At 41.5% G+C, this 13,318-nt stretch overlaps 1 protein-coding gene across 3 annotated transcripts in view; it reads right to left on the bottom strand.

The window, feature by feature from the left end:
• The window catches only part of OPTN (optineurin), a 700,455-nt gene that overhangs the window by 521,751 nt on the left and 165,386 nt on the right, over positions 1-13,318 (bottom strand). For all 3 annotated transcript variants that reach the window (XM_044087961.1, XM_044087962.1, XM_044087963.1), the window contains one exon: positions 11,402-11,469. In XM_044087961.1, coding sequence (XP_043943896.1) covers positions 11,402-11,469 — 68 coding nt within the window. The remainder of the gene's footprint in view (positions 1-11,401; positions 11,470-13,318) is intronic.

Raw genomic sequence — 13,318 nt, 5'->3', positions numbered from 1 at the left:
AACATAGAATCTTACTAGGTCACTTTGATCCCAGACTTATTCTGTCCTCATCTCTTTGAAGAAAACATCCAGAATGCAATGTCACATTAATGTCTATGCCTTTTTTCCTCATGTCACCTCATTTTTGAACAAATACATGAAACCTACTATTACCAAGCTAGATGCTACAGCAAATGCTTGATTTTGTCTTTGTTGTCTAATTAGCTTGAGGTAGGTGTTCAGGCGCACAGGACATCAATCAGTAACCAAAGGTAAAAAAATAGTAAACACATTCCTTTCTTCTCTTTCACTTCAACTCCCTTGCGTCATCTACTTGCATAAGTCTTTGGATAACACTTCAGAAAGTACAGTTGTGTACACTTACCATAAATGTAGATGTTCGAGTATATTCACTGTTGCAGTCATTACATTTGGGTTATCCTGCTGGCAGATTGCCCTCAGTCGGCCTGAATTCCAAAGTCTTGGGTCCTGCATCAGCAAGATGCAGCAGACACCAGTTTATTCAGTTTTTCTTGCCCCAGATGTCAGGTGCCCCCAAAAGGGTAGGCTAAATTTATGTAAATACAACATACATGCACCAAAAATAAGCTTTACCTTCATCTATAAGCAAATACACCACCTAGGTTGTATAGATTAGAGAAGTAAAGATAAGTTCCAGCAAAAATAAGGGGGATGGGGGGGGGGGGTAACCTGGACTGAAACAGTGAATACACTCTAACATTTACATTTATGTTAAGTGTACACAACTGTACTATGTTCTTTGTGTTTCACTGTTGCAGTCATTACATTTGGGTTGAGTCCCAAAGCTATGGTTGGGGGCTGGAGCTAAGTACCATTAGGAGTGGCTATGAGGCCCTGCAGAACTGCAGTGGCAAAGCCTGCCCTGGATTTAGAGTAAAGAGGCAGATTGTAATGTTTTGTAAAGGTATGCACTGAACTCTAAGTAGAAGCCTCTAAAATGTCTTTGGTTGGTACTCCCCTGAGAAAGGCTGCAGAAGTGGCTGCAGCTCTGGTTGAATGTGGCCTAATGCCCTTAGGCACTGGTTTGCCATGCTGTGAGTAGCAGAAACGAATGCAGTGACCTATCCACTTTGAAATAGTCTGCTTGGAGATGGCCTTTCCTTGTGATGCTGTGGCATATGCCACTAGTAATTGTTCTGTCTTTCTGAAAACTTTAGTTTTGTCCAAGTGGAATCTAAGTGGTCTGTGTACGTCCAAAGAATGCAGAATTTTCTCCCCTGTGTTCTGTGGATTTGGATAAAAGGTTGGCAAATGAATAGTTTGGTTAAGGGCTACACTGGATACCACCTTAGGCATAAATGTAGGGTTTGTTCTCAGAGAGACCCTGTCTGGATAAAAAATGATAAAGGGTTCCACGGCCATGAGAACCTGTAGCTCTAAAACTCTTCTTGCAGAAGTTATTGCTAGGAGCAGAGCTGTTTTCCAAGATAAGAATTTTATATCTGCAGTAGCAGCTGGCTCAAAAGGAGGTAAGGTGAGTTTTTCCAAGACATAATTGAGGTCCCATGCAGGTATTGGGATTCTCCTTGGAGGACTTAAGTTTTTGGCTCCTCTGAGGTACTGCCTTAATAAAGGATGAGAAAAGAGTGGTGGCTCTGTATTGTAATGAGCTGAAATGGCAGAGGTATGAATTTTAATTGATGAGAAAGATAGGCCTTTGTCCAGCATCTAACTTAAGTACTGCAAATCTGAGGAATATTTGGGACAGCTGTATCAGTTCCTTGAGCTTGGTTCCAAGTGCAAAATCTCTTTCATTTCCCAGCATAGGATTTTCTAGTACTAGGCCTTCTGGCTTCTAAAATGACATCCATCACAGCTTTACTGAGAGGTGTGGTTTGTATGGCTACATTATCCGCCATGCTGCCAGGTTTAGGGTCCTGAGTTGGCTGTGCAGAATCTGATTGTTTTGCTGGGACAGTAGATGAGGTATTAGAGGCAAGGTCCAGGCTGGGCATTGGGACAAGTTCCTTAAGATCGGATACCAGTACTGGCGGGGCCAGTCTGAGGCAATCAGAATCATTTTTGGTTTCTCATGCCTGACCTTTAGGAGTACCTTGGGGAGGAGAGGTAGTGGAGGAAAGGCATACACTGATAGGTTTGTCCAGTTGAAAGATAAGGCGTACACTTTCCAAGCTTGCCTGTGATAACTCCTTGTGCAGAATCTTTTTAGTTGATTGTTTTGGGGGGAGGCAAATAGATCTATGTCCAGGCGTCCCCATTTCTTTGTTATCATGCTGAAGACTTGTGGATCCAGGTGACATTCATGGGGATCCATGAAGTTTCTGCTTAGTTCGTCTGCCACAGTGTTTTCCTTTCCTGGCAGGAATTGTGCCTGCAGATGAACTTATTAAGTCAGTGCTGTGTCCCATAAAGCCATGGCTAGTCTGCACAGGGGATAAGAATGAGTGGCCCCCCTGCTTGTTTATGTACCACATGACTGTGGTGTTGTCTGTCTTTATCAGTAGTTGTCCCAGATGAAGTAGGTCCTTTAAGGCTGTCAGGGCATTTTGAACAGCTAGCATCTCTTTTTGATTGGTATGTAGATGCTTTTGGTTTGTGGACCAGGTGCCCTGAATGCCTCTTCCTGCCATGTGTGCCCCCAGGCATAATCTGATGCATCCATCGTTAGGCTCTGCCTGGCTGGGGGTAGTGAGAATGGTTGTCCCTTGTTTTGGTGACAAGCCTTTGCCCACCATCGAAACTCCTGTTGCAGGCAGGGAATTAGAGTAATCATTGTTTCCAGACTGTGGCAATGTTGTGTCCAAACACTTTTTAGGTACCATTAAATTTTCCTCATATGCAGTCTTGCATATGGATTTAGTAAGATGCAGGATGCCATGAAGCCCAAAGCCTGCAGAATTTTTCTTGCAGATAACTGGGCCTTTGTTGCCATTTCCTTGAAATAGGTAGTCAGTTGCCTTTATTTGTCTGGAGTGAGATAACCATCTGGGCAGTTGTATTTAAGCTTGCACCCAGGAATATTATCTCTTTAGAGGATACTAGTTTTGATTTCTTTTTGTTGACTGTGTACCCTAGGCACGTTAAAAGTTTTATCACAAACGTCAGATGCTGTAGTAGAATGTCCTTGTTCTCTGCTTGTATGAGGCAGTCGTCCAAGTAAGTATATATTTGTATTCCTCTTTGTCTGTCGTAAGCAATTACTGGTGCCAGGCACTTTGTGAAGACCTTGGGTGCAGTAGATAAGCCAAAGGGAAGTGCAGAGAATTGGTAATGCTTTGAGCCAGCCTTGAACCTGAGGAATCTTCTGCATGTTTGTTTGATTGGGACATGCAGGTATGCCTCTTTTAGGTCTAAAGTCACTAGCCAAGCCTTGCTGCCCAGCATGGGCAGAAGCTGCTGTAACGTCAATATCATGAATTTTGGTATATCCAGGAAAGTGTTTAGAATAGATAGGCCCAGTATTGGTCTCCATGCTTGGTCATTTCTGGGTACCAAGAACAGTCTTCAGTAAAATCCTTGTCCCTGCTCTTGCTGAGGCACTTGTTGAATAGCCCTCATGTCCATGAGAGCTGCGACTTGTTTTTAAGCCTCTGCCCATTGATTTTTTGGCAGGTCTGGCCAACAGTTTGTCCTTGGTAGGGTATGGAAATGAAACTTGTAGCCTTGAGACACTATGTCTAGAACCCATTTGTCCTGGGTTATAATGTGCCAATTTTGAGAAAAAATTGCTAGTTTTCCCCCTAACGGTGCTGCCAGAAGATAAGTGCTTGGTGCAGGCAGGGGGAAGTCATTGGGACTGTTTCCTGTATGATTGTGATTTGTCCTCTCCACCTTTGGAGACCTGTAGGATCCTTGCGGCTGTGATCCGCCTCTAGGGCATCTGGATCTGCCCCTTTGAGGTCTGTCTGAGACTGGAAAGGACCAATTCTTTGTAGGCCAGTGTCTGCTAAATCTAGGTGGCTGTACCTGTAAGAAATCCTTGACCGTTTGCATAGATTTAGCTATGTCTTCCATTTTCTTTAACACCTCTTCTGCCTTAACACCAAACAAAGCATCATGTTGTAAAGGAGGATCTAATAATTTTGCTTTAACATGGTCAAGCAGATTTTGCTCTTTTAACCAAGCATGCCTCCTAATGACAGAACCCATAACAGCGGCCCTGCAGGAGGCCTCCAGAAAATCAAAACCACATTGCAAAGTATGCTTTCCAACTTGTTCAGCTGCATGCAATAAATCCTGTATTTCTTTGTTTTCTGCACATTCAGAATTTGCCATCATTTTCTGTTTAAGCAATGTCATGATACATTGTTGATATTTGAGCATATGAAACTGGCAATTTAAGGCCTTTATAGCCAAAGTAGCAGATGTGTAAATCTTTTTTCCCCATCTATCCAGAGCCCTAGAATCCCCATCAGAGGGGGTAGGGTTTTTGCAGTAGAAGCCTTGACCCCTTTTGGACCCTGAGAAATAGTTTCTGGGTCTGCAGTAGGGTTTTTGAAAAGGAATTTATGAGAGTCAGGGACCCTGTAGTATCTGTCCGGCTTAACAAGAGCTGGAGGTAAAGAGTCAGGGGTCAGATTGAACTCCGAGAACACATCATCTACAATGTCCAACACAGGTGGAATAGCTAGAGGCCTGTGTTGAGGAAGTAAAAGGAAGTCTCTGAGCCTTTTCTTCGATTCTGAAAAATCTTGGCTCTCCCAGTGGAAGTGCTCCCTCATGGTATGCAAAGTTTCCCCTAAAGAGTAGCCCTCAGGAGGAGAAGCTGAAGGAATTGATTCTTCAGCATCAGAATCCTCATAGGGAGGAAGAGAATATTCCTGATCAGAAGAGGAATCAGAATGAAATGGAAACCTGATCTGAAGATTCATAGTCTGTCTCTTGACTAGGCCTCTTATCAGGAGGGGTATGGGAACCCCTGATCAAGGTAATTAAGTCTTCGGCCATTTTGATCATCTGTTTTTTGGGCATGGAGGCCTGTCCTTGTGGCTGGTGAACTTGCTTCTTTGTCTTTAAAGGTGTTTTCATCTTTGAAGTCGGTTTAATATATAATTGTTTAGGTCTGAATACACCCTCAGAAGCCAATGTCTGCTCGGCGGCTCTGGACCCATTTGAGGGAATAATCTCAGAGATTCCAATACCTTGAGTTTCCTGCGGCCTGGCTGACTCCACGTGGGAGTAGGTAGCGGCCTGCGACTCTAAAGTAGCGGGCGTCAGGGGCTGCGAAAGCACCTCACTGAGAACTGGCGAACCAGCGACTTGCTTAGGAGAAGCTTCGTCGTCGGTTTTGGACCTCGGTTGCCTGTCTTTTTCTTTGTGTTTTTTTGTGAACTCCGGTAGTCGGATGGCTATCAGAAGATATTGTATAATTAAATCTTTGCCCAAAATAGCTTAACGCAAAATCGTACCAACGCTTAATAGTGCATTGGTTAAATCTAGCACAAAACCGACAACTAGCAACGTCGTGGTCAGGGCCTAGGCAAGGAATACAGTAAGAATGAAAGTCCTTATGAGGTATTTGCTTCCCACAAGAAATACAATTATTAACTTTTTCTGACATCGGACTGGATCAAGAAAAAAGCTTCCCCAATGGGGTACTTAGCTTTTAATGAAGACTTCGGATCTGAAACAATAACACGAAAATCTCAGGAGTCAGCCGACCAGCACTTGCAAACTGCTTCTGCTTTGGGCACCGCACAGCAAGAAAGACTGGATAAAATGGCGCTGGCTGCATCTTTTATACCCCTGACGACCTGACGTCAGGGAAGAGGTGACAGCAACCGACGCAGGACCCAAGACTTTGGAATTCAGGCCAACTGAGGGCAACCTGCCAGCAGGATAACCCAAATGTAATGACTGCAACAGTGAAACATGAAGAACATCTCCTCTTTCGTTTTTTTCACCGACTGCAAACTATTAAACTGACTAGACTTTTGTAACTCACTCTCAATCTTACTTTTATAAAATTCCCAGGAACCATTAACCTGACTTTCTCTTCCCATTTTTTTCTTCTGCTGGCATGAGGAACATGGTACCAAAACGTTGTTTCCAATACTCATTTACACAGTGCTCCTCATCTCTCTGTACTTTCTTCCTCACCTATTTGCTAAATTAATGTATTCATTTGATGATGCTATTGCTGTTTACTTTCCATTCTGAACTGTTACTGTCAACAATGTATTATGCCTTTTGGCAAGGTGTTTCAGTTCACACACATTCTTTAATTTTATTCAGAAATGCCTTCTGTCATTCCTTCAAAGCCATACTTGGAATCACAGTTAACACCCCAGTCCTGAAGTACAGTTTTTAAAACAAAAATGAAAATGTCAAGCCACTCCCACAGTGGAATGAGATTCTGTCTAGTCATGTATGTTGTCCACATCAGCAAAACTTTAAATGAAAAACCTTAAATGACAACTGCACCTTCCAATACAGATAGCTTCATGCAAGAGTTATTTTTTTCGCACTAAAACATCACCTAAGTGCAGTTTAGCACTCAGAAACCTGTCAGTATCCAATTCCTTAATTTCCATTTTTCCTGCCACAGATAATGAAAGTCTCACAGTCTTTTTTTCCTACTGAAATCTTACTTCAGAATGGAGGCTGTCTAAACCAACAAAATATATAGGAGACTACATGCTTTTGGTATTTTTCATTGACAGTTACTATTTACAATTTTACATTCTAAAACTGTCCAGCTGAAGTAAAGTACTAAAATGCACCCAAAACAGTTGAAGTGATATTTTTCCAAAGAGTAAGCTGTTGGAAAAACCATCATGAATTTAAAGAGAAATGATCAGTTATACTCCATCACTTCATAAGTATCAATACATTTATCAGTTTCTTTATGGAATGCTGCAGTTAACTATGTGACTCTAGAAATTGTTGGACAGTCTGGAAAATTTGAAGTTGTTTATGAGACATTACACCTAAAATCTAATTAAAACTGTATGGGATGGTATCAAATGTGTGGCAGCTACCAGCTCTGAACACCCAACATACTTGCAATTTAACTGCTTTGTTTGGGATAAGATTTAAGTAAAAAGTTTCCAAGGGCACAACAGTGACACACAACACTGCTACTATAAATGCAGAAGCAATGCACATAATTTACCGTATGTAGCACTGTCACATTATGAAGAGACAAACTGCAATGTGGCAGCAAGACAAAACAGACTCAAGATCAAAATGATGTTAGTACAGCAGTCCGCAAAGCCATTGTACAGTGTAATAAAAAATACTAAATATTTACAGTGATACTAACTGCACAGGATATCAAAATATAACATTTTCAGTTTCCAGGTAAAAATTTTCTTTACTTAACAATGAGAAGGCAAAGTGGAAAAAATGTGACTTGCATTAACTTGACTGCCATGACGTTCTATATTTTTTCAACAATGTACTTAAACTGTTTTGGCCAGTGCAAAGTAACTGAAATCATCAGTAGTGAAAATGCACTTTGTTGAACACTTTTCAATGGCTTGTACTTGCTTCAATGTATGTCAGACTCAAGACGTGTATGCATTCGGGTCTACCTGACATTGCCGGCAGTCCAAAATGTCGACAACCATATGGCTGACACCATATGATCGACATTCATATTGCCGACAATGGGAAACTGGCATCTCACTATAGTACGGAATGGAAAGATTTCCATTCCTGCACTGTAGTGCGATCTCGAAGTTGGTATATTAAAGTTACGGGGGTGGGGGTGGGGGCGGAGCACTTTAAAGGAAATTTTATTTCCTTTTTTGTGGATTTATTCATAATGTTGAGCTTCTGAATGTCGGCCATATGGTTGTCGGCATTCTAAAATTTCGAAATTATGAAGTAGATCCGTGCATCCGTATGTATATGTACATACTTTCAATGAAGTATGCTGTGAAATTATTGAGAATCGGAAAAGTAAAAACATTACTTGCATATTACTTAAAGGGTGTTCTTTTATACCAGAAACACATCAATGAATGGTGGGATGATCTGGAAAGGTATCAGAAGAGGAAATCAAAATTCCCTGTGTGGAAGCCTGGGGTCTTGGTACTGTCTGTCCCTGTGGAAAGATTTGATAAGGCTCTGAGCACAGTGATATCATGGTTGCAGATTTGGCATCCAAGAGGGAAGGATCCTTCCATTTTGACAAGGCAGAGAAAACTCTCTTCACAGACTTGAATGCAAATCACCCTAGAAAAAGGAAGACCTCAGATCTGAAAAGCCCAGCTTTTGGACTGCAGCCTTCCCCCACTCGGAGGGTAAAATCCCCGAGGTAGAAGCCAGAACAGAGAGCTATCGAGTGCCAAGGCTCTGAGGTGCAGAGACAGCTCCAAAAGCTTCGGAGTCGACTGCAACTCCTTGGACTCAACAGGTAGGCTTCGGCTCCAAGAGGTCTCCGGATTAGACAGAATCGGAGCACTTGGAGAAAGCTTTAAATCAGAGGATAAATCAATTCTCAGATCCAATCCAGAAGGATCCCAGAACTCTGAGACAGCTAATGGAGTCCGAGGAGGAAGTTACAGAGGGGGATGTAGTAGAAAAACAGACCTCCTGACTCAGAGGGGTAGGAGCTAAAGGAGCACCTATCTGCCCCTGCACTGAGAGAACCTTCCTTACCACTTTCCACATCTTCCTCTGAGAGACTTCTGGAAGAACAAGTGGAAAACAGTGAAGGAGACTTGGGTCTGTCCACAAATGGAGAAGGTACCCTAGATGGTACGAGATCAACAGACTGAGTCCTAGGTAAAATAAGCGAGGTTGAAGTTGAATGGCCAGCAACAGCTGGATCTGACTTGGATAGTGTTGGATCAGAGAAGGACGGATCAGATAATTTTGGTCTCCTCGGATCCAAAGGAGTCAGATCAAACATTTTCAGCTTCTTTGGATCCCAGGTTGAAGTCGAATCATTGTGAGACCTCTTCTTTGAAGACTCCTAAGCAGAGGAGGAAAAAGGCGGCTTTGGAGATGAGGATTTTGTTTTAGTCTTGGTTTTCAGAGATTTCTTTCTGAATACAGCCTCTCCAAAAGATGAAAGCAAAAAGCCTTTAAGAATCAGTTTATTCTTACATTCAACTAACACCCTGGTGTTAAACCTGAGGCAAATAGAACAATCTTCTTGTAACTGAAGCATCCTAAGCAGTATATACGTAAAGTGTGAGCATCTGATAAAGGGAACTTATGCCCAAACTTAGTACATTTTTTTAAAGTATGCTTGTGCTTTACCCTTTATACTGTCACGCCAACAAAAATCAAGAAAGGGAAAAAAATTTAACTATTTCTACTACTACTATTTTTTTTTTTGTAAAACACAGACGGAGACAATTAAAGGGCAAAGAACAGCTAGCAACAATGGTATTAGAGAAACTACTTAAAATGTAATACTAAGGAAAAGATACTAACAATAATATCAAGAGGTACAGGAGTTAAAGAAAAAGAAAAATTAAGAAATTTAGCACAAGGCAAGTCAAAAAGGAATGTGATAGGTAAGGGAAATACTTAATCTAAATAAAGAAGGGAAAATCTAAATAAAGAAGGGAGAATTAAGTAAGTGAAGGTTTCTCAACTTATCTTAATATCGCACGAGAGGGTTGGAGACCACGTCTTTCACTAAAAAGCAACAAACGAGACCTGAGATAATTGGGGTTGGTGAACTGTGGGTAAGGCAGAAGCTCTAGAGTTCATAGTTGCCACAAGCTTTAGTAACGGTTGAGTTGGATCACAGGGATAGCATCAGATCCGAACCCATCAGTTGAGGACAGAATGAAAATTGACATCATATTACTTAACAATGAGAAGACAAAGCAGAAAAAATGTTATATGCATTAACCTGACTGCCATCTTCTTGCTGTGCTATATTTTTTTCAGCAATGTACTTAAAACTATTCTGGCCAGTGCCAAGTAACTGAAATCATCAGTAGTGAAAGTGCACTTTGTTGAACTCTTTTCAATGGCTTGTACTTACCTCAATGTATGTCGGACTTAGCCGTGTGTGCACATGTACGCATAAATATTTATTTTCGATTAAGTATGCTGTGAAATTCTTGAGAACAGGAAAAATGAAAACATTACTTGCATATTATTTAAAGAGTGCTCTTATATATCCAAACTGAATCAGTGAATGATGAACTGCTGCTCTAGAGCAGACTCCGCATCCACATAAAACAAAGTTCATCCCTGTCCATACTGAAGCGCAACCTGGATCTATGGGATGGGAGACAGAAACCTTACCCCAGGACTGCCCGCTGTCCTACTAATTGGCAGAGGCAGCTACTAAATGCTTTATCCCCATGCATAGGTCCCCTCAAATTATCTATGGTATGCTCCCAGTTATTACTCTTGGGTAATTTATAATCAACCATGGGATGGGGCAAGACCAACCTTTAATCAAATGAGATTGGTTAATTTCAGCACAGAAACAGAAATTGGCTAGGCAGCTAGCTTAGTACTTAGACATGAAAAGATGGCATGAGGAAGTTGGGAAAAACGGACCACAATACGGCAGCTAATATAAATAATTTATTGAGCATTTTCATCTTGGTCACTAGACTTAATCAGTATCATTCATCATTCTGATGAAGTCTAGTGATCAAGATGAAATCGCTCAATAAATTATTTATATTAGCTGGCGTATTGTGGTCCGTTTTTCCCAACTTCCTCATGCCATCTTTTCTTGTTTTGACTTACTGTTCGTACTTTTTACTTACCTATGAACCCATGAACTTGTGTACACTTTATCACAGCAGCAAAGGCAGGTAACTGAATATGGAGTAGGTGGGAAAAATAGATTTCCATAAACTATTTAACTTACTCAGCTTTATACAGTTTCAGTGTGCATTTCTTTTTTAAGTGTTACATTGTTAATCTTGTGTTCTGCAATCAATGATGGTGACTGCATTCCACACAAAACCCAATATTTAAATACTGCAGCATTACATATACATTTAACTGCAAGTCACCGAGATGGAGCTTGTAATTTAAACCTTTGGTTAATTTGGTGTTGGCCAAATTCATGTCATGAATCATGCTTCCTGCCAGTAAATCCTTAGCAATAGTTAAAATGTTGCATAGTAATTGAAAATAGAAGGTCTGCAATCTACAACGTTTGCAGTGGGCGTACTACATCATCTGAAAGCCCTACCTGAATTGCATCACCCTGAAATAAACATACAAACTAGCATTCAGATAAAAGGGGGTTAGAAAATGAAAATGGTTCTAATTACCAGTACAAAGACTGACGCATTATATTTGATTCATATGCAGAATGACGAAAAGTGTCTCCAGCCAGAGAAACATTAGCAACAAAGATGGACTTAAAGAGTACTTGGGTAATTAGGCTCTTACCAAAAGAGCCAAGTTTAGTTAACTCTGCTATTACTCCTTTACACATTTCTTCTTCTGTTAAAATAAAGTTTAGAATTAGTTTACCTACCCATTGGCACCAATCTGATCTGCTGCAGAGTCCTTATCAACTTGTAGCACTCCAGGCTCCTCCCCAATCTGTGGATTGAGAAATATTTACCATTAACCAACAGCATAATATATTTAAACAACTGTTATGCTAAAACCATTAAAACATTTGCCTTTTGTAATCAGCATTACACACTACATTTTTCTTGCAAATGTACATATTTTTAGTAAGTAGTTGCTACAGCTTGAAAAGTACAGTTTTGTACCTACCATAAATGTAGATGTCCGAACAGGATAGCATCTGCAGTCCTTACAAATGGGTTGTCCTGTCGTCAGGCAGCCCTTGGATCGGCGGATTCCAAAGTCTGGGTCTAGCTTCGGCTGGTGTCGCACTCACCCGACGTCATCTCTGCTGGTCTTCGGGTATAAAGGCATCAGCCGACGCCATTTTCCTCAGTGTTTCTTGCCCCAGATGCCAGTTGCCCTCTTGGAAAACTACATTTTGGGAAAATGCCAATGTTTCCAAAAAGTAGAAGGCAAATACAAAAAATAAGCATGTATGTACATATATACAAACAGATACACCATAAGATATCCCCCCCTAGCTAGCTATAAGGAGGGCAAACACCCTAGGAGTACCACAGAGGGGAAGGAGGGTGGGTAATCCTGACTGCAGATGCTATCCTGTTCGGACATCTACATTTATGGTAGGTACAAAACTGTACTATGTCCTTCAAGGATGCATCTGCAGTCCTTACAAATGGGTAGAATACCATAGTCAAACTAGGGGAGGAGGTAGAAGAATTATGGTGTAGTTAGGATCCCTTGCAAAACAGCAGTGGCGAACCCTGCTCGGGATCTGGAGTATAGAGGTAAGTTATAATGCTTGGCAAATGTATGCACAGAGGTCCAAGTAGCAGCCTCAATAATGTCCTTGGTAGCCACTCCTCGTAAGAAAGCTGTGGTAGTGGCAGTAGCCCTTGTAGAATGAGGCCTTATGTTCTGTGGAATTTGCTTTCCATGGTAGGAGTAACAGAATCTTATGCAATTTCCTATCCACTTGGAGATTGTTTGTTTGGAAATTGCTTTTCCTTCCCTTCCTGTTGCATAGGCTACTAAAAGCTGGTCTGTTTTTCTATTGCCCTTGGTTCTGTCCGGGTAGTAGCGCAACTGTCTATGTACATCCAAGGTATGCAGGAGTCTTTCCCCCCTGTTCTGTGGATTGGGAAAGAAGGTAGGTAGGTGGATCGCCTGGTTTAGAGACACTCTGGATATCACCTTAGGCATGAATGTAGGATTAGTTCTCATGGATACTCTATCTTGATGGAAGATTAGGAAGGGTTGTACTGCCATTAAAGCCCGTAGTTCTGAAACCCTTCTTGCTGAAGTGATTGCCAGTAGGAAAGCAGTTTTCCATGATAGGTGTTGAAGATCTGCTGTTGCTGCTGGTTCGAATGGAGGGAGTGTCAATTTTTCTAGCACAAAGTTCAAGTCCCATGCTGGTAATGGTGGTTTCCTAGGAGGTTTTACATTCTTAATTCCTCTCAGGAACTGTCTGAGTAGAGGGTGAGAGAAAACAGGGGGATTGAAGCTGTATTCTGCAGAAATAGCTGATGCATGTATCTTGATGGTGGAGTAGGACAGGCCTGTATGGAGAAGCTCTGCCAAATACTCCAGGATGTTGGCAATATCTACCTTTGACACATCTTCCCTCTTTCAGTACTCCAAATGACAAACCTTTTCCATTTTCCTGCATAGTTCCTTCTTGTTGAAGGTCTGCGGGCCTCAAGGATGATGTCTTTAACCCTTTGAGATAAGTCTGGGTTAGTTGCTCTTATGCAATGTTCCAGGCAGTTAGTTGCAGAGTTTTCAGGTTGGGATGCAGGATGTTGTAGTTGCTCTGAGTTAACAGCAAAGGAATCAGGGGTAGTGTCCACGT

The sequence above is a fragment of the Protopterus annectens genome, chromosome 11.part0 (assembly GCF_019279795.1).
Source record: "Protopterus annectens isolate FY-2018-M chromosome 11.part0, PAN1.0, whole genome shotgun sequence".
Classification (NCBI taxonomy): Eukaryota; Metazoa; Chordata; order Ceratodontiformes; family Protopteridae; genus Protopterus; species Protopterus annectens.
Note: the sequence above shows the minus strand (reverse complement) of the source record. Positions and strands in the feature narration are given on the sequence as shown.